Source organism: Pocillopora damicornis, chromosome 10, assembly GCF_964200805.1.
Source record: "Pocillopora damicornis chromosome 10, jaPocDami1.2, whole genome shotgun sequence".
Taxonomy (NCBI): domain Eukaryota; kingdom Metazoa; phylum Cnidaria; class Anthozoa; order Scleractinia; family Pocilloporidae; genus Pocillopora; species Pocillopora damicornis.
The window spans coordinates 21,226,038-21,253,477 of NC_142679.1; the positions used below are offsets into that span (position 1 = coordinate 21,226,038).

General features: G+C 39.2%; 3 protein-coding genes across 5 annotated transcripts; all 3 read left to right on the forward strand.

The window, feature by feature from the left end:
• Nucleotides 1-29: 29 nt before the first annotated feature.
• On the forward strand, nucleotides 30-7,605 carry LOC113666733 (anoctamin-4). Of its 2 annotated transcripts, none has more exons than XM_027182523.2 (8): nucleotides 30-127; nucleotides 1,893-2,199; nucleotides 2,627-2,776; nucleotides 3,161-4,671; nucleotides 5,239-5,366; nucleotides 5,908-6,151; nucleotides 6,752-6,901; nucleotides 6,987-7,605. In XM_027182523.2, exons 2-8 carry the CDS (start codon nucleotides 2,122-2,124, stop codon nucleotides 7,348-7,350), a joined length of 2,625 nt encoding a protein of 874 aa, XP_027038324.2. In that variant the 5' UTR covers nucleotides 30-127; nucleotides 1,893-2,121; the 3' UTR covers nucleotides 7,351-7,605. The 2 variants fall into 2 exon arrangements, with proteins under 2 accessions (XP_027038324.2, XP_027038323.2); XM_027182522.2 differs by lacking the exon at nucleotides 30-127 and adding an exon at nucleotides 1,101-1,250.
• Nucleotides 7,606-8,089: 484 nt separating this feature from the next.
• Nucleotides 8,090-16,668, forward strand: LOC113666720 (anoctamin-4-like). The gene is made up of 8 exons (XM_089185408.1): nucleotides 8,090-9,800; nucleotides 11,409-11,504; nucleotides 11,668-12,768; nucleotides 13,137-13,468; nucleotides 13,623-13,750; nucleotides 14,259-14,667; nucleotides 15,204-15,463; nucleotides 15,896-16,668. Exons 1-7 carry the CDS (start codon nucleotides 9,411-9,413, stop codon nucleotides 15,457-15,459), a joined length of 2,712 nt encoding a protein of 903 aa, XP_089041534.1. The 5' UTR covers nucleotides 8,090-9,410; the 3' UTR covers nucleotides 15,460-15,463; nucleotides 15,896-16,668.
• A 2,092-nt stretch (nucleotides 16,669-18,760) lies between these two features.
• LOC113666695 (anoctamin-3) lies at nucleotides 18,761-26,782 on the forward strand. Of its 2 annotated transcripts, none has more exons than XM_027182491.2 (5): nucleotides 18,761-19,290; nucleotides 22,264-23,795; nucleotides 24,124-24,245; nucleotides 24,626-25,046; nucleotides 25,796-26,782. In XM_027182491.2, the coding sequence occupies exons 1-5, from the start codon at nucleotides 18,994-18,996 to the stop codon at nucleotides 26,067-26,069; spliced, it is 2,646 nt and encodes an 881-aa protein (XP_027038292.2). In that variant the 5' UTR covers nucleotides 18,761-18,993; the 3' UTR covers nucleotides 26,070-26,782. The 2 variants fall into 2 exon arrangements, with proteins under 2 accessions (XP_027038292.2, XP_089041536.1); XM_089185410.1 differs by lacking the exon at nucleotides 18,761-19,290 and adding an exon at nucleotides 20,968-21,412.
• Nucleotides 26,783-27,440: the final 658 nt, after the last annotated feature.

Genomic DNA, 27,440 nt, shown 5'->3' on the forward strand with positions numbered 1-27,440 from the left:
TTCTCATTGATCGACGCGAAATGCCTTATGGGGTATGTTTGAGTACCAGATCTCTTCTCAATCAACATTTGTGAAGGCATGTCGTAATAACATTGGCATTCGATCGACCTGGAAGTCGAAGCTAATGGTAAGAAATTATTTTTGTCAGTTTTTTCACCTGTAAAAAAACTTACGGTTAGGAAGGGTATTTAGGAGTTCGATGAGACAGCTGGCACTAATTAGATATGAGACTTTTACGATCAGTGTGGCCATGCTAGTCACATGCATGGCCACATGCACGCACAAGTACGGTCTATGATTATTTCTATTCATGGTATTGTAACCGGTAGATTTTTAAGCCTTTCAGTCCCATGATCTTGTTCAAAATTAACGGTGTCTTGGATCACTTCGATTACATTGAAACGAACCACTTCTTTTTAATTATTAATTGTGTATCTTAAATTGTTTGTCATGACGAAACACGATAAATCAGTTGATCGTCTCTGTTTAAGAACAGGTTGACCTTGTGTCACGCACTTCCGGTCAGTAAGAGTCTCTGAATCAGTGGTGCTTACTTTAAGATATATCGGGAGATATTTAAAAAATTGAACTAAAAAATTAAGATTTTCACTCTATTGTAACCTAGGATAAATTCACAAGTTTATTCAAGTGTATTTTCCACTCCTACTAGATAAAATGCCTAAATAACTATCCATCGATTGAATGTTACCCCACCCCTCCCCCCTCAGTTCTAAGACTACGTTAGAAGACTCCTAAGAGAGAATGACAACTGGAGAAACGTGTCTTTCGCAAAAAACAAAACAAAACGAAAAGAAACAAAAAAAAATTAATAAACATAACGATTCAGTTAGGGCTCAAACTCCTACTGCCTTTTTGTTCGAGAATTTCTTTATTGCAAAAATATTATTTTCAGTAGACCTCAAAATGAGATTAAATTTTGCCAAGATAATGTCGATACCTAATTTTTCTGATATTTATGCGTTAAATGTATATTTACAGGCGTTGGTTCTTAGAGCTCCACATCTTTTTCCACGCACCCTTTGCCACCATGTCATCTAACTAAGCATGTGATATAATTTTTCTGCATAAATTATCACGATATTGTTTCTGCATTGTTCATTAACAATGCAAAGTAAAACTACGTTCCGCCTATTTTGATTGCGGAATTGAGACCGAGAAAACCATTTCACCCTCCCTTTGCGGGAACTACACGAAATGAACAAATCACGAGTATTTTGTCTGGTAGGGAGGTGAGTTTATTTTATAGCGTCCGTTTAATCAGGTTAACATTAGCTACAGAACGCGCATTTCTTAATGGCTTTAAATTTGATGACGCTGTATATGGATATAGCAATATGTTATCGAAGTCGAATGGTCTAAACGGTGAAAATTTGATGAGAAACGGTGCAAAAAATTATCCTTATCACTATTTTTGATAAAATTTTAAGTTTGTATAGTTTCCTTAAATTTTTTTCACTCGTTATTAAACTCCGAGGCACCACAACCTCCTGCATTGAGAAGAAAGGCGTGTTAAAAAAAAACCCGCAAAATTTGGTACCAGCCTGAAAGCATTACGACGGTTTTTTTTTTTTAATAGGTGGACCTCCCTTTAAGAATTAACACTTAACGTTTAGAAAATGTCTTTTCTTTTATTATTGTCACTTGATTACGCTCGTAAACAAGCAAATCACAAAGACGTATTTGCAAATTTCGAGAGGAGAGCCACATTGGTTTGCCACCTGTTATACCACCATACTTATTTATCCACCTGGGTTTTACTTACGAAACGATTTTCTGTTCAAACCGCTATTGTTGATATGATTACGCGTTGTTTCTACAAGTAATTGGAACATTACTCATCACTAAATTAAACTATCCCATTTCATTTTCAGAGATCCGATTTCACGCACAGCAACCGCAGAAAACGTCGGAGACATTTATGAAACGACTCTTGCATCTTCCACCGCGTATGAATTGCCAAGTGCGTCTGACAAACCGCGACAAAGTCCTGCCCCAATTCGTTGGAGTCAAGCATCGCAGAAACGCGATAGCTACGTCGCAGCGATAAGCACTTCGGAAATAAACCTTGAGCGCATCGCTACCGGTAAAAATCCTTCGACAATGGAGGAAATACTTTTACAAGATATGGGCGATCAAAGTCTATCGGGATCGATAAGTAAACGTGAATTGTTGAATAAGGTGGGACTCTACTTGATTTAATGTTTGTTGTGTTAGTGCATGGTGTGATACAAGACAGCAGTAGGAAACATATGTCAGAAGTAAACTCCATATTCAGCATTGTTTTAAAAATCATATTGTAAACCTAAACAATTGACATCTTTCTCCTTTCGTGTAAGCTGCAGGAAAGATGTTTACATTCAAGGTCTCCACAAGTTGATGCAGTAAATTTAGTTTTCAAATGACAATAACAGAAAGCAAACTTTGTAGTATATGAGTTTCTTTAAGTTAAAGGAGACTTCGGCCATCTTGGTATAAGATGTCATAATGATTTTTGTCTAACGTGGTTCCTTGCAATTTTATCCGAGCCTTCTTAGGTAGTGAGCAGCAATCCAATAACAATCAAAACTAATTTGATTTGATTAAATTTTATTTGTTTTCCACGCAGAAAATTGATTACGTGTTAGTTTATTCTGAACCTGAGTTGGAGAAGAGAAATGAAGAGGAAGAAAAGGAAAAAACGGAAATGAGAGAAAAATATGAGGAGAATCTGAAAAAGCAAGGCTTGAAGATAGAACATGTAACATCTAACAAACAGGTTTGAAAATACAATACTTTAGGAATCGTTTGAGTGGTATGTTGGCAATTATACTTTTGGCCGTAATTTGACACGTTCACGGCAACATCCAGGCCCCGGTTGTTCGAAGGTCGGATAACGCTATTCACAGAATAAATCTCTATCCGGTGGATAACGCTCTACGGTTTCCTATCACTTATCCGCTGGATAGCAATGTATCCGTTGGATAGCGTTATCCGCCCTTCATACAACTGGGCCTAGATCTGTAGATATAACATTTGTAATTTAATCTTTTCTGAAAGTAGATTTATTTCTGTAATGTATTGAAATCCTTTGGACTAAACAGACATGACAGTTCTAATCCCTGAAAATGAATTTTTATTTACTTTTTTTTTTCCATCGTAGGAAAACCTTACCTTTGTTCTTGTCCACGCTCCCTGGGACGCTCTGGCCAAGTGTGCAGAGGAAATGATGATTCGGGTTCCTGTTCGGGAGCCTGAAAGGCTAATACACCTCAGGTCTTCGAAAAAGAATAAATGGCTTCAAAAGGCCAAAAATGTTCTAAATATTTTCCAACTTCAAGATCGTTCTCTCATGAAACCTGATCGTCAGGTAACCGCGGTTTTTAGTCGGGAAAAGTCAGACTGTTTCCTTATCGAAGACAAGGAAACGTTTTTTTCAGACATTGACCGAAGTCGCATGACCCATCGCTTTCTACTCTCGACGAAGTATTCGTCTGAAATGGACGACTTCGGAATCTCTCGTCTGCTGCATAAAGGGGTCTACGAATGTGCATATCCCTTGCATGAAGATCTTCGGACAGAGAGCGAAGATAATCTTCCGACAAACGAACGTCAGCGATTATGTCAAAACTGGGCGTCTTTTAGTCAGTGGTACAAGTATCAGCCCCTTAGTGCGATAAAGAATTACTTTGGGACTCGTGTAGCATTGTATTTTGCCTGGTTAGGAACATACAATTTCATGCTTGTTATTGCTGGTTTAATCGGCATGTGCTGCTTCATCGTTGGTCTTATAACAATGGAAACATTTCAACCAGTTAAGGAGATCTGCGATGAGAGAAACTCCGAGTTGTTTTACATGTGTCCGCTTTGTGACAAAGATTGCAGTTACTGGACCCTAACAAAAAGCTGTGATTACGCTACAGTATCACATCTGTTTGACCACGAAGGAACGGTGTTCTTCGCGGTTTTTATGTCGCTCTGGGCAACCGTGTTTCTGGAGATGTGGCGAAGACGCGAAATAAGCTTAGCTCACGAATGGGACATGTTGCATTTTGAAGAACAATTTGAACCACCTAGGCCAGCTTTTGTTACAAAGGCCAAAAACAAGCGATCCAACCCTGTGACAGGCAAATTGGAGCCCTACATTCCGTTTTCGTTGCGTGCGGGGAAATTCACGTGTGGTTTTATAATAGTTTCGTTCATGGTTTTACTCGTGATTGCTACTTTGGTTGGAGTTGTCATTTACAGAGCAGCTATGGTCGCTGTTTTGTCCGCCTTCCCGGACGAGGACATACAGAAGGGCGCGCGAATTATAACCTCTTTGACAGCTTCTGTTCTGAATCTTGTCGCTATTACTGTGCTGGGAGTTGTGTATGAGAAAATAGCGGTCGCGCTAACCGAGTGGGAGTCCCCCCGGACCAGAACAGAATATCAAAATATTTTAACACTGAAGCTATTTTCTTTCCAGTTTGTAAACATGTACTCGTCGCTGTTTTACATTGCGTTCTTCAAAAGCAGTCGTATCGTGGGATATCCTGGGAACTATAATCGAATCGGCGCGGGAAGAATGGAAGGATGCGACCCATCGGGATGTTTTATTGAGTTGTGCATTCAGTTAGCTGTTATCATGGTTGGCAAGCAGTTCATCAATTCCATTTCCAAGTTTGCTATGCCGTGAGTTTTTCCAAGTTTGCTATGCCCGGCGTCTGTCTTTTTTTGTCTTTTCTTTTTCATGGTAACTTGTATTAAGTTGGAACTGAGAAACGGAATCAGAGCTGAAATGTCTGTATCAGGCCCCAAATGTTCAAAAGGACGATAACGCTTATCTGATGGATGCGTTTGTCTGTTTTCTGGGCATTTATCCGCTGGATAGCAAGGTTCTTTGAACAGAGTTATCCAACCCATAAAAAACAACGTGAGAACTTTGGCTGGGTCGACTGATCCAAGCAAGGGGAGGAGGGGGGGTTGAAAGGATGGTTAAAATTACTGTATTTTTGTGAGTACACTTGGAGAGAACAAACCACTCTTACTTAGTAACTTATGATACCTTTCCCTCGTGGCTGACAGGGTGTATTACATTCTGTCACCATATCTTCTAACTTACTCCTTTCGTTCGTTAGTTTGCTCGCTTGTTCGAAATTTCTTTGGATTGTTACATAACTGCCCGCTCTTTGCTTCGTTCTTTCATTCGTAAGTTCGTTCATTTGTTTTAAAGACTGGTTCGTTTGTTTCTTTTTTCAGATCTTTCGTGCGTTGGTGGTACGGGCGTAAGGAAAAAGGATCAAACGCACATCCTGAACAGTGGGAGATAGATTATCTAATTAATAGTGAACCGGAGTTGAGAATGTTCTACGAATATCACGACATGGGTAATGTTTGGTCTTTACTTGGTTTGAAGACTCATATGCATGTTGATGGCTGTGTGTTGTTGATATATTGATGTTGTCTTCGTTGTGTACCAATTAATGATAGAAATGAACCTCATCAATGGGCTTGTAAACAGTTCCTCATTGTAAGATCGTCAAGGTAAAAAGAAAAGACTAGGATTTTCCCGCCAAAATGACGCAAATTCACGTGTATGTTAATTTCTGTAACAGGTAAATGTAATTTTCAGGTTTCTCTTTTTAATCTGGGAATTAAAAGAAGTACTTTTTAGTGAATTTTGATATAGGTGGTTCATCTTAAGCGAATTCTAGGTCCTCCATCAGCGGAAACGAACGGATAGGCACAGGGGCGTGAAAAATTACTTTCGCGTAGTGAGCTGGAGCGTGTAGGAAAGTACCGTTTCTTTGCGACCGCAACAGCAGCGCCTGCTTGTTTACTATTTTCTCGCACCTGCTCTTCTTCTCGTCTCCATTATCCGAGGGCCAGGCTTGAACTAACCAAGCTTTCGTTTCATTTAATGTCCAGTAATCCAGTTTGGTTTTGTTACCATGTTCGTGGCTGCATTTCCCCTGGCACCTTTGTTTGCACTCATCAACAATATCCTGGAACTTCGCATAGATGCCATTAATTTCGTCGTTAACTTCCGCCGACCAGTAGCAGAGCGGGCTCAAGGGATTGGTGTCTGGTTCGGAATTCTACGCACCATGAGCTGGTTTGCCGTAGTAGTGAACTCTTTTGTGATCGCCTTTACATCAGAATTTATTCCAAGGTATGTGTGCTAAAATAAACTATGTTTCATGCTTCCGGGATGTCAAATGTGATGTACAAGTTCGGTTGAGCATTGTCACTTGAAAGGGAGGCTACACTACGCCTGGTCACTTCTGTGATAAACTTGTGTAGCTGGGGCTTGCACAGAATAAAAGATATCGGGGAAGGTAGAGAGGGGGAGAACTTTGCCTTTATCCCGTTGGAGGAGGGGGTGGGGAAGTGTGGGGAAGTAGGAGAGAAGCCCTGAGGTGATAGACTAACTCCTCGCTAACAGAAGCAGATTTTTTTCTGGCCGCCTTTTGTAAAGTCAACTGCACTGTACCATTCACTCTAACGAAGGGCTAACGCTCGAAACGGCAGCTTTGAAACTCTTTACGGTGGCCAATTTACATTATCAACTCCGGCGGTTGATCAAACCAAATCATCTCATTGCGTAACTGTACTATAGGTTTGAAAGTATAATCATAAATAGGATAACAAGATTTAAGTTTTGGCCTTTGAAACCTATCATACCGCCCCGAAGTCTTCTGACCAGGAGTGGCAGTGTTTTGAGATCAAGTGTTCTACAATTCATTTTATTTACGTTTTACTTATTTTTTAGGGAAGTGTACAAATACGCATACAGCTCCGACGGAAGTTTAACTGGCTATGTCAACAACAGCTTGTCTTACTTCAACATTAAAGACTTCAGTGAGCTGTCCCTACCTCGGGATCCTTTCAAAAATTTACCTTACAACAAAACCTATTGCAGGTAATCTTAGAACTTTACAAATTCCTTTGTCATTTAACTGCATAATTGTTGGCCAAACTTACTGAGCTGATATTTGTTTCACTAGGTACAAGGAGTACTTTGACCCACAAGAGCCGTACGATTTCAACCGTCAGTATTTCTTCGTTCTCGCTGTCCGTTTAGCTTTCGTCATTATCTTCCAATACTTCGTTTTCTTCATCGTTAGTCTCTTGGATTGGCTCATTCCCGACATCCCCCGCAAACTTGAAGTGAAGATAATGCGCGAGAGTTACGTCGCTAAGCAATGCTTAACTCGAAGTGAGGCTGAAGCGTCGCGTGACCTGGACGCACGTGTGTCGCACACTGAAGGTTCTACAGATTCTCTTTACATGTCTTGCGAGAATGTAAACAGATCGAGAAAGTCTAGTAGTGTTGCTAATGGAAGCAGACTTGGCATCAATAGAGTATGATGTACAACGTACATCATTGGAGGATGGAATGATCAAAATCTTGTCTGGGCTTTTCTCTTTGAACTTGGATTTTAATTTGGTTGAGCATGAGTCAAAACTGATTTTCTGTGTGACGTATTTTGTATATTTTATTTAGAGTCTTCCTTCTTTCTTTTGGTTTTATAAGTCTACATTTTTTCTTGGAACAGACTCATAACAGACATGTAGCATATGTCCTAACCAAATTCGGTTAATAAATGGAAGTGAATCGACGAACTGCGTTTGCCACGATTACTTTTTTTCACTATCACAAAGGTCAAAAGTCCGGGGCTTCCGCTCTGGCTCAGGCTAACGCTACTTTCATGCGTGTTACATCCATTTTTTTTTCAGTTTTATCTGGTCTGTTTCTCCTTTGAATAATCGGCTGAATGCGATATAGAATTGCTGTGTTAAACCTTCCTTTTTGGGCCTTCCCATCCTCGCATTGTGAGCACTCGAAAAAACATGATGAAAAAAGTCAGCACGACAGACGCTAAATTTTTTATGAGATTTCCACCTGATGTATTGATTTTAAAGTGAGGGCCCTAAAGGGGCAAGACCATCATGAAACATAAAACATGAAAAATGTAAAGAATGTCCTCTACAAGATTGGCCAATTTCTTCTCAGTGATTGGCTTATTAACGCGCGAATTTTTCACATATTTATGATCGGTGTTCGATTTTCTCGAGTGCCTGCCACCGTGTTGGCGAGTCGCTGAATTTTTCATTAAGCAGAAGTTTGGTTTGCGAGAACTTGAGCCTTTCCCGCGCAACAAGATATTTTGAAGTAATATGGAGACTAAGAAGCTTGTGGAATGGTAAGCTGAAGTTTAAGTTTAGCCACATTATATATATATAACTTATGGTTATTTTCTGGCTCCGATTTTCTGAAATTGAGGTTGTTAAGGACAACTTGCCGCGTTTGGTCGTAGAAGTTCGACACTCAAAATCCAGAAATTACAGCTTCTCAGTCTAGGTACTCGATTGCCTTCACTAAACAATTTAAACAACTACTTGATAAATAGCCGTACACTTATTGCCAAATGTCATCTTCTTCAACGAATTTGTTTAATTTTCCTTTTGATATTTCCATCTGTCGCGTTCTGAATTAACAATTTACTTAAGTGAGAAAGAAAGTTGTTAAATTGACTTGAATTCTTTCAAATTTTTTTAGGCTTTGGAGGAAACCATTTTGAATCCAAGCTAAAGAGGATACTATTAGAACTTTCATGGTTGAGGCCTTCAGAACGCCTTGTGTTTTTATGCTTGTTATTTTGGTTAAAATTGTTATTCATGTATTTGAGTGTATCGTACATATCTGACACATCCACAGGTACGAAACCAAGTTTTTATACGGCGCTTTGGACGAGAACAAAAATATACCCAAAAAGACCCTTGAAGCTGTGTGAGTATACATCAAACGGCTGATCACAGAGTGTATCTGATCATTTCCCTGTCACTAAGCGCGCACTTTCTGTCAAATTCTTTTCTTTCAGTCAATCTAAAAAGAACGTTCATGACGAAAACATGAATTCCTTAACTTTGGCTGGAGAAACATCTCCTCCAAAGTCGAACGATAAGATGTTAGTTCATACGTATTTGCTGATGACTGTTTTATTACTAATAAAATCAGTGTTCGAGTCTAAACTGCTAAGCTCGTTTATTGGCTGAGAGAGCACCAATAAATCCCCAACACAAAACAAAATGTGCAAAAAGTTAAAATTAAAAATTTGTGAAAATTACGTAAGTTTGCAATAAGGAGCAACTTATGAGAGTCGTTTTCCTTCTTGTTCTCTCTGAGAAAAACTAAATATTCTCAATCTTAACATGACTGGGAGGAATATATTTTACTCTTCCATTTTTATTTTTTCAGTAAGATTGCTGGTCACACAATCAATCAAATGCGGGCGCATAATGAGTGCGTGACACATCATAAGAAACGTGCTGTACGCGATAAAAGTAATTTGAGATTATTTGCCTGCGGTGAGACAGTCAAGAGAATTCTAGTGTAAGATTAACTATTTACATATCTTTCGCTTTTGATGGCACACCCAAGTGCGAGCGGGCTGCGCTCTCGCGTTCCAGCCAACGAAAGTCCTGGTACAGGTCCTCAAGAGTCGTTCGCCGATCAAACACCACTTTTGGACGAAGAAGCTGTTTTATCAAAACATCAAATGATGGAGGAGCAGACGCTCGAGATAGAGTTGGAACACATCGAAGTCGAAAAGAGGGAGAAAGAACGGCTCCACTTTCGCGATGGCAAGCGGCTGATTGACTATGTGATCGCTTACGAGACGCCTTCGAACGAAGATGAGTTAGACGAAGAGGAAAAGGAAAAACTGAGCGAAAAAGCAGAGAAAAGAGAGAGATTTCAGCGAAATTTAAAGCAAGCTGGGCTTGAAATCGAGTACGAAGAAGAGGTTACTACAAAGGTAAGAAAGTAACTAATCTCCATGTTTATGTATTGGTGTAAGATTCGATGCAAATTCAATCGGGTGTGCTCAATTCAATAAAACAAGGAAAGAAAACAGTTTTACTTTTATCGAAATATAGATGAACATATGGCCGAAAGTAAGATAAAGGAGCACTCAAATGTTTTTTGGGAAATTAAGCTTTGTTGTAGTGTATCTATACTAAAACAATTTCATACGACAAAATTCTCTTTGCGATATTTATTATCGTATGTTGTATAAAATTTGAATAACGAGTAAACCAAGGTGCTAAAAACCTAAGGAATTGCCTTTGCGCTCAAAATAATGACTTAAATAGGGTTTTTGATTGCCCTGCTCCTCATTTTGAGTAAAAAATATGTAGAGAATGAAATTTCACTTATGGAACTTGTCAGGGTAAATCTATTTATTTTTGTAACCGTTGTGGCTCGTGTTCTTTTGTTCTTAACTAGACAACGTCTGGTGTTTGCTTCCCGTTACACAGACAACAATATTTTTGTCTCGCGACGTCTAGAATGCACTTTTCTGTAGATCGTTTAAAGGTGTATCTCTCTTTTCTTACGAGAAGTTTCGAACGATGACCCAAATATCGTAAGGATATCTACAACTTTTCACCCTTGTAGCCCACGACGTGAAAATATTTACATATCTTAACTTGTCACGTAATCTTCACACATTTGTCACGTCTAAGTCACATTATGAATAACGTTGGATCAACACGTGCGCCTTGCAACTTTTATTACGTGTGTCAGAAAAACACAATATTTGTCTAAAGAAATTTACTTTTAAGCGTCTTATTTAGTTCTGTAGCTCGTGAATTAAAACTAAATATATTTTTATCAAAAAATATACGTGGATTGTGAGAAAAATTCGAAAGAACAAGTAAAAAACGCCCGCGATGTCACCGCGATACAAAAGGCAATTTGCATTTTTACTGTTTCGCAAGCTGAAGATTTAGGAGGACGTCTAATAGGGCAGCTAAGTCTTTTCTAAAACTGTGATTCAGTGTTGTTTCGATCTGAATTTGAGAGATGTTTCGAACATATTTGAAAATAGGCACAAACGCACACTAAAATGTAGGGTGGTAATTGAGATAGAGAAGGCTGAAAATACGGCATCCATTTAAGAATTTAAGAATGGTCATTCGTAGACTCTGTTAGCAACAGGACATGGGACACTAGCTGTGATCAGACGCACTGTTCGTAACATCAGGTAGCACATGTCACGCACACGTTGTAAGAGCACTGAAGTTCAAATAAACATCAATTTGGGCGAAAGTGTCACTGACCAACCCCTTCTCAGTTGGTACTTGTCAGTTCTGTTTTTATAACATTTGCTTGCACATTATTTTCTCGTGGTGCTAGGTTTCCTTAGTGTTCAGAATTTAAGATCTGCACTAGCTCTTCCTGTTCACCGGTTGCCCTTTTGTGGGTCCTTTTTTTTTTTGGATCCTCATGCCTAAGTACTGACGGAAAATGACCGAAAACATTTCGGCTCCTCATGCTACAATTGCGGTAATAATATTTATTAAATTTCTCAGTCATGATCGCTTAACAGTCGAGGTACTCATTACCACACTTCAATTTATAGGACGACAAAACCAAGACACACTTTTTGAAAGTTCACGCTCCATGGGAACTTTTAATCAAGACCGCAGAAGAGATGATGATGAAAATGCCCATAAAGGTAATCGATGTCATAGATTTGTGATTCACATTTCTCGATTTTTCTGTTGTTTGTCGTACATTTTCTCCCACTTTAAGTATTTTTCATTTTACCCTCTCCATTAGTTTGTTTGAATATGTAGGTATTTACATTTTTCGATCTATTTTCGTTCTGTTTGTTTCAGGAAAGTGATATTACAACGAATGGCTGGTACGAGAAAAACGTAGGAGAAAACATCCGCGATATGATTGATCGTACTAATCCCTTCGAGATCCACGATGGCACCTTCACCAAGTCAAGGAATTTTTTTATGGGTTACTTCAAGAGCGATCGCTTAGAAATTTATGTCGGCCATAAGAACAAAGACACTTTCTTCAGCCGAACGGACAGGAGTCGAATGGTAGAGAACATCTGTAGTCATATTCAGTTTGGTGAAGAAAAGTATGATGTTGGAATTAAAAAAATGATTCATGAAGGAAACTTCACTGCATCGTACCCTCTCCATCCTGGTCCCGAGGAATGTTCTGAGGGGGAACCCCCCACGAACGATAGGCAGCGCTTGAGGCGTGACTGGGCGCGGTTCGGACGTTGGTTCAAGTTTCAGCCGTATGACGCCATCAAGGATTATTTTGGTACCGAAATTGGCCTGTACTTCTCCTGGCTGGGATTTTACACAGTCATGCTTATTCCTGCCGCTCTTTTTGGGCTCTTCGTTTTCTTGTACGGTTTCATTAACGCACGCGACTTTCAACCCGTAAAAGATATTTGCAACAAATCCAACGAACGTAAATTCTACATGTGTTCCCTGTGTGACGGTCAATGCCCCTACTGGTCTCTGGTCTCAAGCTGTTATTACTACATCGCAGCCCATGCATTCGATAACGACAGCACGGTTATCTTCGCTATTTTCATGTCTGTGTGGGCGACCGTGTTCCTGGAATTCTGGAAGCGACGTCAAGCTGTTCTTGCCTACCGCTGGCATATGATGCATTTTGAAGACGTCGAGGAACAGTTCCGTCCAGAGTTTGTGGCCACTGCCCCAACTTGGCGGGAAGATCCTGTCACCGGAAAGGTTGTACCTCATGTCCCAAACATGACGAAATACCAAAGGTTTGCTGGAGTCGGAAGCGCAATCTCGTTCATGATTTTCCTGGTATTAGCAGCGGTCATTGGAGTGATAGCCTACAGGGCCTCGGTGTTTGCAGCTTTAGTGCGCAGCGAAGAAAGCAATGTGCGGAGAAATGCCAAGATTATTACAAGTGTTACAGCAGCCTTACTTAATCTGGTGAGTCTTTTTTAACTTTAGCTTAACCTTCTTTCCTCGCCCCCCCCCCCCCCTTCTCCCTTCTCATTATTCTGGATTGCGATGTAGTCATTTCAGAGGGAACCACTGGGTAAAATGTAGAAAAAATACGCGATCACACGCATTTAGTTATTTTTCGGTCAATTGAGCAAATCTTTGATCAAGTTATGGAAAAACATCTAAAGTAAGGGCAACCTTCAGCTGTCTCGAACATTTGTCATGACTTCCCAATGCAAAACCAGAGTTTTCAAAGGAGAGCAATACTGATATGAAAAGTTTGTGAATGATTAGCCACAGGAATCGACATTCTTTAGTTCAAGTCATCATTACGATTTTTTCATTCGATTTAGGTTTTCATCAATTTGTTGAAATTCTTCTACGAGAAACTGGCAATATGGCTCACCAACTGGGAGAATCCGCGGACAGCGACTGACTACAAAGACAGCTTCACCTACAAGATGTTCCTATTCCAGTTCGTGAACACTTATTCCTCGATCTTCTACATCGCTTTCTTTAAGTTGAACCTTGTAGTTGGCACACCGGGCAACTACCGGCGACTGGGCGGTACTGGACGCTTAGATGGGTGTGGCGCTGCAGGTTGCCTCCTTGACTTGTGTATACAGCTGGCGATCATCATGGTCGGGCAACAGATTATTGGAAACATTACGGAAACTGCCATCCCGTGAGTATACCGCAGAATTCTTGAACCCCTTTGTAACTAGAGGGGTGGGGTGGGGTAGTGATGTGCACGTCACGAAAGGAAGAAATAGCTAAAGCACGATTACCTCAGACAGACCAACCTTTATATAGCTTCAACTATTTTAACTTTTCTTTAGTGGCTTGATGAAATGGTGGAAACTGCGCCAAGCAAGGAAAGAAACCGATGACATCCCTCAGTGGGAAGAAGATTACAAACTGAGCCCGTTACCAGAACACAATTTGTTTTGGGAATACCTGGAAGTTGGTAATACTCTCTTCTCGTTATATTGCATTGGAATAGTGAGAGATAAGGTTGATTATTTTTCAACACACGGCTAAATTGTGCAAATAGGGGGGGCTTACAGTTCCTATAAATTAAGACTTTTGATAAATGATTTTACTGCAGGTTTTTATGCAAAGAGTGTGCTCATTGACCGTGTATTTACTTCATCTTCATTACTTAAGTGTCATCTATTTTTATGAGCAGAAAGTATTTGGCGGAGCGTTGATTTGGCAGCTTAAACCACAAAGAAAAAAGCGTTTTTGTACATATTTTTTCCTGAAAGAGAGGGTGCAACTTTGGTGGGAAGGAAATGTACTACATGTTAAAGGCTGAGTGTATTTCTTTTCTTTTTTTTAAAGATACGGTGTCAGGAATATCACCCAAGCAATACTAATTTTTTTTTTGGCATTAATTTGTACGTAGTAGTTTCATTATAGCGAGTGATTACATTTCGCTGTATTCCCACCGGCCCTTATCTTTATTTTTTCAGTGTTACAATTCGGATTCGTGACGATGTTTGTGGCTGCCTTTCCTCTTGCACCACTGTTTGCTTTGCTTAACAGTGTTATAGAAGTGCGCGTAGACGCTGTCAACTATGTCTGTCAATTCCGCCGACCCATCGCCACACGCGCTCAAGATATCGGAGCCTGGTACCCAATTATGGAAGGTTTAGCAAATGTGTCAGTTTTGGTGAATGCGTTTGTCATAGCGTTTACGTCAGACTTCATTCCGAGGCTCGTGTACATGTACTCCTACAGCAAGGACGGAACTTTGGCGGGTTTCGTGGAAAGTCGTTTGGCGTACTTCAATATATCCGACTACAAAAAGTACGGCTTGGATGGAGAGCCAGGAGCTAAATATGCATATCAAGTGCTGAATTATACCAGCGACTACTGTAGGTAAGTCAACATGCAGCTTTACAATGAGTGAGTGTATTAGAGCGCTTTTACGAGAAAAAAAGCTGATAAGAAGAAAGAAAAAATAAGTTTTAGTAAGAACCAATTAGGACTCAAAGTAAAAACAAGCAAACTGCTTAAAGCGCGGGAAAACGCGCGTCACTAAGCTTTTATTGGTTTTAGGATTGCATCTGATTAGTTGGGAAAGTGGTGCGAGTTTTCCGGACCAATCACAGAGAAAAGTAAAGTAGAACCAGAGCAATCTCTGATCACTTTCGACACTTAATTGAAAATGACGCCATTGGTTTTATCTTTTACTTGGGAGGTGGATACGTGGAGCTGAATCAGTCGCGGATAGCTTAACTGTACGTGAGGCGTTAAAAAGTACCGGCTTGAATGAGTTGCATGGAAGAACATTTTCAGAAAATGCCCTAGTCGTTTTGTTAATAAATAGACTTTTTATGACGTTAGAATGTTTTTTCTTTTTAGCAAAGTAAAAATTGTTCGATTTAACTTTTCCCCCTTTGATGATAATGCAGGTACCCAGGTTATAACGAGCGTGCAAATCCTTATGCCTACACTAAACAGCACTGGCATGTGATTGCTGCGAAGCTGGCGTTTGTATTTGTGTTCCAATACGTCGTTTATTCAATCAGAAAGTTTTTGGCCTGGTTGGTTCCTGATCAGCCAAAGTTGCTGGCGCTGAAAATTAAACGGGAAGAATTCCTGGCCAAGGAAGCCCTTCGAGAAAAAGAGACCGAAGAGGTCGATGTAAACACTGAAGCAGTTGCTTAGTGAGGTTGGTAGACGAGTTTCTAAAGCATTGTGACGAACAGAGCTATTGTGTGGGAAATTTGTATCTGTTGAGGAAATCCTTGTTAAAGCTGCTGGGCGCTGCTGTTTGGCAACGTTTTTTTATATTGTGCAATGTGTACTCAAGTACAATTCTTTATATGCAACATTGATGTGTACCCATTCAAATGAGAGTAACTAAACATTTCTTCTGTGTGTTGTTGTTTATTTCCCGTTTTTGCTGGGTCTAACTTCGTAATGCTATTTTTGCACCTTGAAAGATGACTCAATAAATAAGGTAGGATAAAACCGTGATGTTTGTCCATACGAATTAACTTCTGAATTTCCATTCTATGTCATTGTCTGATCGTGGTACGAGGCTTGGGTAAAATCACCAAATTTCGTAAGGCGCTGATCGGTTTCCTTTCTATATTTGCAGCAACTGATCGTGAACGATTGAAACTGGTAACTGGACTCTTCATTCAACAAACGTGGAGAAACTAACCCGAGAGAAATTATCCAAGATTTTCTAATGCCATTCTTCAGTATATAATGTAACTAGATTAACTCGTTCTCCTGATCAAAGTCTTCGAACGGTTTTGTATGTAAAGTTTTTTTTCGCATTAGAGTGTTACTTAGAGGATTAGTTGTTTCCAGACTAGTCTTTGTTCATCAAAATGTTACGTTATCGTGCAAACTTACATGGTTTTCGCTGTCTTTTTAACTCAGAAAATAATGTAAACTTCTGGTTTGATGTGGCAAGAGAAATTACATCAGTTGACGGGCGGCGAGGGTGTGCATGATCAAAATAAATATATCCAACAATAACTGTTATTTTAATTAACCTCTCTCAAAAGTGGTGACGTAAATGAAAAATTTTGGAAAACTCACCTTTTCTACTACATTGAACGTATTCCATTTGGTACATACTTACAATTGCTTGTGTCACACTGGCCCTTAGGACTTTGGAACAGTAGTGGCGGTAGAAGTAGTTGTAGTGTTTGTTGTTGTTCCTGCTGTTTTTGTCAAAGTAAAACAGCAATTGACTGCAACAACATCTGAGTGGCTGGAACTTTTTTTAATGACCAATTTGGAGGCTAGTTTAAGAATCGATCTGTTTAGTAGAGGTAGTAGTAGTAGTAGTAGTAGTAGTGTTTGTTGTTGTCGCTGTGTATGCTGTTATTAACAGATTAAAACTGCAATTAACTGCAACAACGCTTGACTGGCTGAAACTTTGTTTGATGACCAATTTGGAGACAAGTCTAAGGATCTAACTGGTTGATACAAACATTCTTGGTACATAGAGATTACTTCATGGAAAATGCGCGCGTACGATTTTCATTCACGAGTTGTGTAGTATCAGAAAACGAACGAGTGAGCGCAGCGAACGAGTGAGATTTCTGATACGTATCAACGAGTGAATGAAAATCGTACAAAGCATTTTCCATGCTGTAATGTGTTTATTTCATAGGTGCTGAGATTTTTTCGTGTTGTCTGGTAGACAAATAGCACAAATGGGGCGATGAAAAGCGTAAAAAGTAGTTTAAAAATTTCTCAACAACAAGTTAATAAAAGTGCATAAAGTTCATAACACTTAAGCTTACCTGTGTTCATCAGATATCAATCAAGTTCAATGTCTATTAATATTATAATAAAGGAAGCCATGCCAACAAACTATTTAGTGTCATGTAAAGAGTGCGTACGGACTCAGCCGCTGGAATATCTTCAATTTTCCTGTCTTCGTCCTTCGTTTTCAAAAATCTTTCAAGCAATCTTACATCTCTTTCAGTTTTTTGGGCGGTATTTTTGTTTTCGTGTTCTAAAATGAATTCTTCAACTGAGTAAACAGAAGCGAACCTTCCCTCGGCCATTTTTCAAAGCGCGCGGGTTTTGTGCAACGCTCTCGCATGACGTTCTCTTCAGTACGTTCATTCATCATTAGTGAAATTTCGTCGTTGGCGTTGCTGATTGGACGAACGATAATTTTTCACGGTGAAATTTTGTCGTTCGTACTCCTGATTGGCTACATTTAGAATCAGTACGAATTTTATTTACTACGATTTTTGTGGGTAAATCCCAGTACCTATGAAATAAAAAGCTTGGGAAAATAGTTTGACTCTTCTGTAAATTAACCCTTTGACTCCTCAAGAATGACTGCATCTAATTTCTCCTTACAACATCATCCCTCAATCGAACATTAAGGTCATGAGAATAAAGGAAATGATCACAACTAACGAAGCTCTTGATCGTTAAACAGATTCTCTTTATCAGCATCGTGGCAAATTAATGGAAAACGGTATGGGGAAAGTATAATAAAGTATAGAGGGTTCAAGAATTGTTAAGATTCTGTTGCCGCCTCATTCCGAAAAATGAAGGAGCCAGAAAGGTAATAAATCTAGAATCATCTTCTCCGCTGCTCGAGGAACCACAAAAGTAGGACCTGAGATGCGATCATTTAAATGATACCATAAGGCAAGAAAAATCTCGAGGATAGGTCTTCAGTTTAAGTTTATATTATGTTAATCAAAAGCTGCATAAGTTTTACAAAAAGCATCACACGTACAAAATTCAAATATCAAGCTTATTTTGCATCAATAAGTATAAAAAAACTAATGAAGATCTATGATTATCCTTCGCCTCAATTCTCCCGACAGTTTCCGCCAACTAACCTGAGGTACTTTTAAGCTGAAAGAAAAAGGAGCTCGATGTATCTGGTATGAAACTCGATGTGACTGGTATTAAACTACAAATGGTCTTGAAGCTATTGCGTACTTTCCCTGTTGCTCGAAGATAAGAGAAAATGTGCTATTCTGAAATGGAAAATTTATCAAGTGTCCTGTATTCCTACAAGATAAGTGTCAGTAAACTGTTTCCTTGAAAATGTGATGTACATGAGATCAGCTTAAAGGTTATGGTAGGTTGTGCTCGAAATATATTTAAAAGGTTTATCACAGACAGGGGAGGGCATGTTTCAAAGTCCCTTCGGAATAGATTGAAAGAAGGCCCGCGCTGAATTTGATTACTGAATTTCTAACTCTGAATATCGCATCTCTCGCGTTCTGATTCCATCCCATATCCAATGCGCACTCTAACGCGCGCGCTTAAGCGCGAAACCTGCTTCGCAGCGTTTCGCTGAAAAGTCTAGAACCGATAGTGTTTTTGTGCAAATGAAAGAAAAAAATATAGATGAATAATTCAAGAGGCGGGTGTTTTGAAAAGTGGATGAAAAAGGAGCATAATATTTTGACATACATTCATAATTTCGTTGCGCGCTACAATTTCTGTTAAAAATGTGCTCTTTAGTTTTTCTCCTTTATTTTTTTCGATTTTTCGCCGAAAAATGACAGTATTCATGGAAGAGATATAAAGCACCTGGAGTTTTAACAACACGCGCGATACATTATATTTGCAAGCCAATTACATCTAATTTGTATTTTATGCAAATATGTTCGCCCTCTGTCACACCCATTGCAAAGTTCAGCGAACTCGTCGTTTCTGTCAACGCCACTGGAGAGTTACGCCAAAAATCGAGCTCTCATGGCGAAACCTGTCGCCTACACGAAAACCACCGAAGATGGTGACATTCTTCTTAATATGGTGGAGCCATCTTTCCACTCCAAACAGACAGAGACGAAGGGATTGTATTTGGACGACGCAGGATCGAGAAAGAAAATCGACTATGTCCTTGTATACGAGCGTTGCGAGGAGAAAGAAAATAAAGATGAAGAAGCCAAGGAAGAAGCCAATAAACATGAGGAAATGAGAAGGGCATATGAAGAAAGTCTTGCAAACGCTGGGTTAATCCTAGAACGGTCAGAGTGTATATCATCTCAGGTTAGTGATGACCTAGCAGATTCATTGCGTACATTTGAAGCGTAGCCAAAACAAACTCAGTGTAGTTAGTCTGACTACCGCTCTATTACAGAAGTACTTTCAAACTCTTTGCAAAGAAGTTTTTCGAATGAGTGCCTTTATTTATTTATTTTGTTTGCAAAATATGAAGTGTTATCTCTTATTCCGTACGGGAAAGTTAAAGAAAAGCGTTGAATTCACTAGATTTCTGAGGTTATTTCAGAATTCCATCGGTCAACTCAGTGTCATTCTTCACACGTAAGGGTTGGAGTGAGTTTAATCAAGCAGCAAAACATAATTTTATAACAGAATTAACCCTCTTGAATGAAATTCTTGAAAATCAATTTTGGTTGTGCTTGGTAACACGCTTGGCAATATATTAACTCTAGATTTGTGGATAAACAATCTCTTCGTCGAGAATTCACGAATATTCTGCGAGAAGATAAATATTCCGCTCCTATGATTGCTAAATCGAGCGTGTAATTTTAATAATAGCTAGAATTCTTTCGAGCTCTTTCTGAATATTTCATCTAAAATTTGGCGAGGGTTGTTCTTAATGTTTTGCCTTTAGCAGTGAAAAAAATTGAATTCAGAACAAATCGGAATATTTTACCGTCGATTGCTGTTTACAAAGAAAGATAAAGATAAAATCATTTGACTTTCAAAAGCATCCAACTTGATCTGTTATCTAAAAGACTGAGCGATGAAAGCGTTCGGAAAATCATTGCGATCGATTTTCGCAAACTGGGGTACGTGCTTCATATTGTGGACTTCATTCTCCTAGGGGTTTATTTTCTGTTTGTCCTTCATAGTGGAAAATCCTTCAGGGAATACACGACCCTAGCTAAATTAGCATTCACCGCTGGATGTAAACAGAAAATGTAAATGAAGAGTATTTTACCTTCCCGGATTCAATCGCCATTAATACTGAAACTGAAAATTAAAAGGACTAAAGCAATTCTATTTCCATCTTGTAACAATTACTTAGTAATTTGAAAATTTACTTATCTTCCAAAATTGAATGATATACCTTTAAGAAGCTACTAGCCATAATTTGACATTTTTGAAGTAAAGTTTTGGTCACTATAGACAACGACTTTCACTCTTCTCCTCGATTTGAATCAACCTTATATTTTAATTTAAACATATTTAGAGCATTTTCTCCTAGGAAAACGACTGACTGCCACACAAAAGCACTATTTAACTTTCCCAGTGAGTTATTATTATTCGCTGTAGTTTTCTTGCCTTAGTTGTAAGCACAGTGACGAAATGATAGGTCAGTGTGCAGCATGCAGAGTCCGCTTGTTAGAACAGCACCTTTCTTTAAAACATTATGAAAACATTATGCTCCTGATTGCTGTTAAACGTAGCTAGGGCAAAAGTTGATATATTTTGAGTTTGAAAATTAAAATTCACTTGTTAGGCGTACTACGCACTATGCATAGGCCGTGGTAGAGCAGCAGAGAACTTTGAGTAGGTATAACTGCGTACATTCTGCGGGAGAAACGTCATCGACGCACATCGATCGCGAGAACTGACATGTTCAAAACAACTGTCTTTGAAATTTCAAAAACCCTAGAAAGTTCAAAACTCAACTTTTAACGCGTGAGTGATATAGCTTAGCTCATTACAATGTGTTCAATGATGCGAAATCTTTTTAAGGAAACAAAGCACCCGTGCCTGATTTCTTATACAAAATCTTACCTTACGATGAAAGCAATGAGCCGAGAAGCATAAGTTTATCACGCCCATTTATTCTCTAAGCCAAACTGACGCTTTACTGAAGAGCTTACCGAAATACAGGGAACCCAAGATGAAAAATGGATTAAACGGCTATTCCAGATTAAGCCAAGATGAAGAGGATAAAAATGACAATACACAGCTAGAATTAAGGGAGGATTCAGATCGAAGATTGCCGAAAGGAGTATATTTCAGCGACGATGCACAGCCAGCAAAGCGCATCGACTACGTGTTAGTTTATGAAACAAATCAAAAGGACCAAGCTCATTCAAATGACAGTAAGCAATATCAACGGAAAGCTTTTGAAGATTGCTTAAGGAAAGAAGGGCTTAACATAGAATACGATGAGATCGTCTTTGCACAGGTGGGGCTACCCTCGCTGGTTGTTTTTCTCATAGTTTGCCGAGCTCTGTAATTCATCATGAATTGCCAATTCTCCTTCTTGCTTTGTTTGAACACGCATGATAATGGTGGAAAAGATGATGCTTTTCAATTATATATGTTGCTTGAAATTACCTTGAGAAAAAAACAAAACTGCAAGCTTTATCGTAATGATCAATATTGTCAAGCTTCACACAATAATATCATTGATCTAATGCTAATATTTCATTGTCTTTCTCATAAACCCTTCGGAGCAAGTTCAGTTAATGCCAGACTCGAAACGTATAATGGTAGAGGCCAATAGGGGCGTAAAATGTACTTCACGAAATGCTAAAATTGCTAAATTTTATCAAAAGGAAGTTAGAAAAGTTAAAAAAGCTCTTGCTGCTTGCTGAGAGTTTCCTTCCATCTTCATTGAAGGGGCACGATCACGAGTTATGGAAAACTGAGCAGTTAATTACGTAACAATATACAATTGCCATCATCTTCAAATATCATATGACTCTCAATTATTGCCTTATTGAGATAAATCTCGCCCACCTTTTTAAAGTTTATATACTGAACACTACCAGTAAGCGTTCAAACAAACATGTGTTCGTGTGTCATTAAAATCGTCCAAAAATTAAATATAGAGTTAGCCAATAAATTGAACAAATTTAACTTTTATCAAATACGCTTGGACCTAGGTTGATTTAGGGCAGGCAAAAATCTTTTATCCCCAGACTAGTTTAAAAGCGAGCGATTTATTGAAAAGAGCTTTGTTACGTTTCTGAACGTAGCATCTGTTGATCGAAACTTCTTTAAATTAAATCTTATGTATGTTTTTTCTACCAGGATCCTGAAGTCAAGCGACACTTTGTCCTTATTCATGCTCCGTGGCCCGTATTGGCTAAAAAAGCGGAGGCGATGCGTCTCAAAGTTCCATTTCAAGAAAACGACATTGTGTTCAAATCATGGATGGAGAAGACAATCGGAAGCGAAAGAATGCAGTCACTGCGTCGGAGAAATCCCTTGATTGTGCAAGATTCTACTTTGGAAGAAAAAAGCAGCTTCTTCATGGCTAACTTCAAGGAAGCTGAGGTTACCAAGTTTGTCAATCACCACAACAAGGCGGAGTTCTTCGACAACATTGACCGCATATACATTGTGCAGCAAATTTGCTTCAATGCTCGCTTTGCAGAAGGTCGACATGGTGTTGGGCTCAGAAGAATGATTTATGAAGGTGCATACGTGGCAGGATACCCACTTCATGATGGTCCCGTTGCTCTTGAATCTGATGAGGAGCCTTCAAATAATCGACAGCGATTGCATCGAGACTGGGCCAGATTTGGAAGGTTTTATAAATTCCAGCCGTATGGAGCAATCAAGGATTACTTTGGCAGTGAAATCGCTCTGTACTTTGCTTGGCTTGGATTTTACACGGCAATGCTAGTACCTCTCGCCATCATTGGTCTTGTCGTGTTTCTGTATGGAATTGTCTCCGCGGGCTCTCACATTCCCGTTCAAGATGTCTGCGGTGGGAGAAACAACGCAACCTGGTATATGTGCCCACTGTGCGACACGCAGTGTAGCTACTGGGATTTAGCCTCGTCCACCTGCCTCTATGCCTACGTCACACATTTCTTTGACAATGATTGGACAGTTGGCTTGGCTCTGATCGCGTCTGTCTGGGCGACGCTGTTCCTCGAGTTCTGGAAGCGTCGGCAGGCTAGTCTTGCTCAAGAGTGGCACACAGATGACTTTGAAGAAGAAGAAGAACCTCTCCGTCCTGAGTACTCTTCAACCGTAACTACCCTGAAGAAAAATGAAGCCACTGGAAAGATGGAGCCGTACGTACCCAAGTTAACTCTATATAGGCGGTATGGTGGGGTTTTCAGCATTATCATCTTCATGATTTTCCTTGTCATCGCTGCTGTGGTTGGTGTAGTCGTTTATCGAGCTGCAGTTTTTGCTTCCTTAAGTGGAAACAAAGAAAAAAACATCCAAACACGTGCCAGGATTATTACCTCAGCAACTGCAGCTCTCCTCAATCTTCTCGCAATCAACCTCTTGAAGTTCGCTTACAGCAAATTGGCCGTCTGGTTGACTGACTGGGAGAACCCACCTACGCGGACCGACTACGAAGACAGCTTTACTTGGAAAATGTACTTATTCCAATTTGTGAATACATATGCTTCAATCTTTTACATCGCCTTTTTCAAGTCAGGGCTAGTGGTTGGAACCCCTGGCAGGTACAAGCGCATAGGCGGTCGATTCCGATTGGATGGCTGCAGCGAACAAGGATGCTTCTTAGAGCTTTGTGTCCAGCTTCTCATCATCATGGTCGGGCAGCAGATTATTGGCAACGTCACTGAAGTTGTTATACCGTAAGTAACAAAATAGGTCGCTAAAAAACACCCAATAAATGAGTAACCTCTCTCTCAACGACCTGAGAATACGATATCACATCTAAAACTGTGTTCTTGAAGAGTTAGAGTTATGTCTCACAACAATCTTGAAAAATGTAAAAATTTGGGTATCTTCTTCTTTTTCAAGTGGAAAACGTTACTGCACTCTGCCAGTATAGGTAATTTTGTGTTATCAGCTTCACACATTCTCTTGATTTTACAATTACTTTGACTTAGTTTTTTGCCTTGCTTACCAGCAGCTTTCAATTGCAATGCTTAGTGATAAGTTATCGTAATTTCTTCACAGATATGTCATGTACTGGTTGAAGAGGCGCAAAGAAACTGACAAAGACCAACCACAGTACCAGCTTGACTTTGATCTGAGTCCTCAAGGAGACCACTACATGTTTTGGGAGTATCTCGAAGTTGGTAAGCTGTAATATTTTTGTGATTCAGTGACAATTTCACATTGGAAGCTTCATCCGCCGTTCTACAATATATCGCAATTTGGATTGTTTTCTACAGACCTTACGTAATTCAACATTTCTTGGAAACCTCTTACAAACAAAAATTAGGCGATATTTTTAAATTATTTATTAGTCCAAATTGTGTAACTCTATAAACTACGTGGTGCTTTGATCGAAATCAATCCTAGATCAACAGTGACTAAAAGGGAGGAACAGGTGAGCGTCATCAAGATTACGATATCTTTTTTTCTCTCAGCGAACACATTGAAAAGATGCCCATGTTCGGACACGTAACGTTCGTTCTATATACCGTCTAATATATACATGTTATTCGACTTGCAGTTTTACAGTATGGATTTGTGACCATGTTCGTGGCTGCATTTCCTCTTGGTCCTTTCTTTGCCCTCCTTACTGCTATAGCTGAAATCCGTGTAGACGCCATCAACTTTGTATCGCAGTTTAGGAGGCCAGACGCTGCACGTGCTGAAGATATCGGAGCCTGGTTCCGAATCCTTGAGGGTGTGACAAAAATTTCAGTCCTGGTAAATGCCTTTGTGCTAGCCTTTACATCAGAGTACATCCCAAAGCTTCTTTACAAAATGAAGTATGCTCAAGACCGCAACTCTACAGGAGGAGGTACCTTGGATGGATACATAGAGAACTCTTTGGCGTCTATTAATGTCTCCTACCTGTTCGAGTTAGAACCTGGAACAGAACCAGAAAATATTTATGAAAATCTTAATTATGAAAAAACCACTTGCAGGTAACTACGTTGTTTTAAATTACTTTCCTTGTTTCCATTTTTTTTTCCAATTTCTGTTGTTTTTCTAAATGATATCGAGGGGTCCCTTTTTTCCTTATAACATGCAAACGTATCTTTTCATCATTTTCTGCAAAACTTGACGTGACATGTTGTGTTCTTGTGCTTACTGTAAGAGGACTGGGTTCTAGCCCCGGGTGAATCATTTACGTACTATTTCAAAAACGAGTGCGAGGGTTTCATCAGGGTTTCCAAACACGAGAAAACTGATGAAAGTGATGATGCTCTTATTTTTTTCGAGTGTTTGGGAACCCTGATAAAACCCGATGCACGAGTTTTTGAAATAGCTTCTTAACTGCGCCTCAGGAAAAAAAGAAAATGGACATATTCACGAACATGTTGTCAGCAAGTTTGTTGTTACGAAAAACTGTATTGTTATGGTGATTTGTCTGTGAACAATGTGATCACAAGGTTGTTTGCTCATGTTGGTGTCTTTGTTTTAAGTATTCAAATACGCGTTATTAATATTCATATTAAGAAATGAGTTCACTAGAGTTTGATGCTTTATCAAACTCAAGGGTTTGATATTATATGAAACTTAAAGACAGCACGTCGTTTCGGTGTTTCACCGGAATGCACGTGACGAAATTGGCGTGTCTTAATGAGTTTGAGAACGGGTTTTCAAGTTCTTCCAGATATTACATCACATTGCCTATCTACGACTTAAGTGATTCTTTATTTCTATGTCTTAGATATCATGGCTATTTTGCATCGACTCCACCTTACAAACAGAACAAGCAATACTGGCACGTGATAGCTGCGCGCCTCGCTTTCGTGTTTGTGTTCCAGTTCTCTGTGTACCTCATCACAAGTTTCATCGCCTACTTGGTACCTGATGTTCCAAAGGATCTGGATTTGAAGGCCAAACGAGAACAGCATTTGACGAAGTTGGCGTTTAGAAAGAAGTATGATATTGATGAAAGCAATGGTGACCATCACGTACCCCTGGATAATGAGATGCTGTAATGAGATCAATATTTGACATAATTTCAAAACAACTGTAGAAGTAGACTACATAACTGACCATTACGAACCACAAATATAAAAGGGAAATTTCAGATCTTAAAAAAATTATTCTTTCAGCTAAATGAGGAATACACGAAATGTTTTCTCATTGTCGCCATTTCAAATGCCCATTTTTCAATTGTTTTCAAGGGCTTTGAATTTTTCTACGTAGATAAACCTTTTCATATTAGTTGGCTCATAGCTTAGTGAAAATTTACTTGCGTGCAATGTGTTCTGAACATGTAGGAATATCTTGTACTTCACAATTTCCTTTTGGTAAAAGATTGAATTATTTTTATATAATAAGCAATTTTCGCGGTTTTGACCCTTCTAAATTTTGAGACGTAAGAATGCTCATTTCATGTTCTATTGCATTTCAGAGCAAGTACCATATCTCAAACTAATTCGATATTTTCGAATCTTGCATTTATATTTTGGCTCTCCGTGCTGATTATTCCCAGCAGTTTCAACATACTCAACTCCCTGTTATATAAACAGTGGTTTAGTTGAGAAACCGTTACTGATAACCTTAATCTAGAAAAGTGTTTGATTATTTCGCTTGGTGCTCTAGAGTTAAATGTTAAGAACGAAAAGCATCATTGGTTGTAAAGTGTTTTTTTTTCTCTGTAAAAGACCCAGCGTGAGATTGCAATAAACTACAATTGAATCTTCAATTCATCGCCTGCAAAGTTACAAATGATCATTTTCATCTAAGATGAGAATTAAAAAACCCTTAGGGTTTGTGATAGCGTTCTCGATAATTGCTTCATTTTCTCCCTTTTAAGTTGACAGAAAACTTTGTCGCAAGATACTTTCACAAGCAGCCTCTGATTCTCACACATAAGTTCGAGGAAAACCTTTGAAATGAAATTTCCTATATTATTGCGGACATTTTAAATCTTTCCGTCCCAAAAGGATTAGACAGCGGTAAAGCTGTCCCTATTTATCAGACCTCTTATCACAGGTAATAAAAGTATCGTTCAACTGCAGGGTGAAAAGAAACATAATTATTAATTTCCTAAGGGAATAACAGCATTATTTCTTTATCTTTTGTCTTCCAGTTCGAATTCCTTTTCATAAACCTGAAATGGGTTTACATTGCACAAAGCCTCCGCACAAAATAACCGATGGTAGCCTGAAGAAATTCAGTTCTCTTGAAAATAAGGGTCCTCAGTCAAGCCAATGTACACCACTGGATACAAATGTCATTTAGAAGCTTTTCACCTGTGGTGATATCAATCGTATGTGATGCAGAACACCAGAGGATAACAATTACAACCTTTTGAAACAATTTCGGCAAAACTCTGTCTGAAGTAATTATTTGCCATGGCA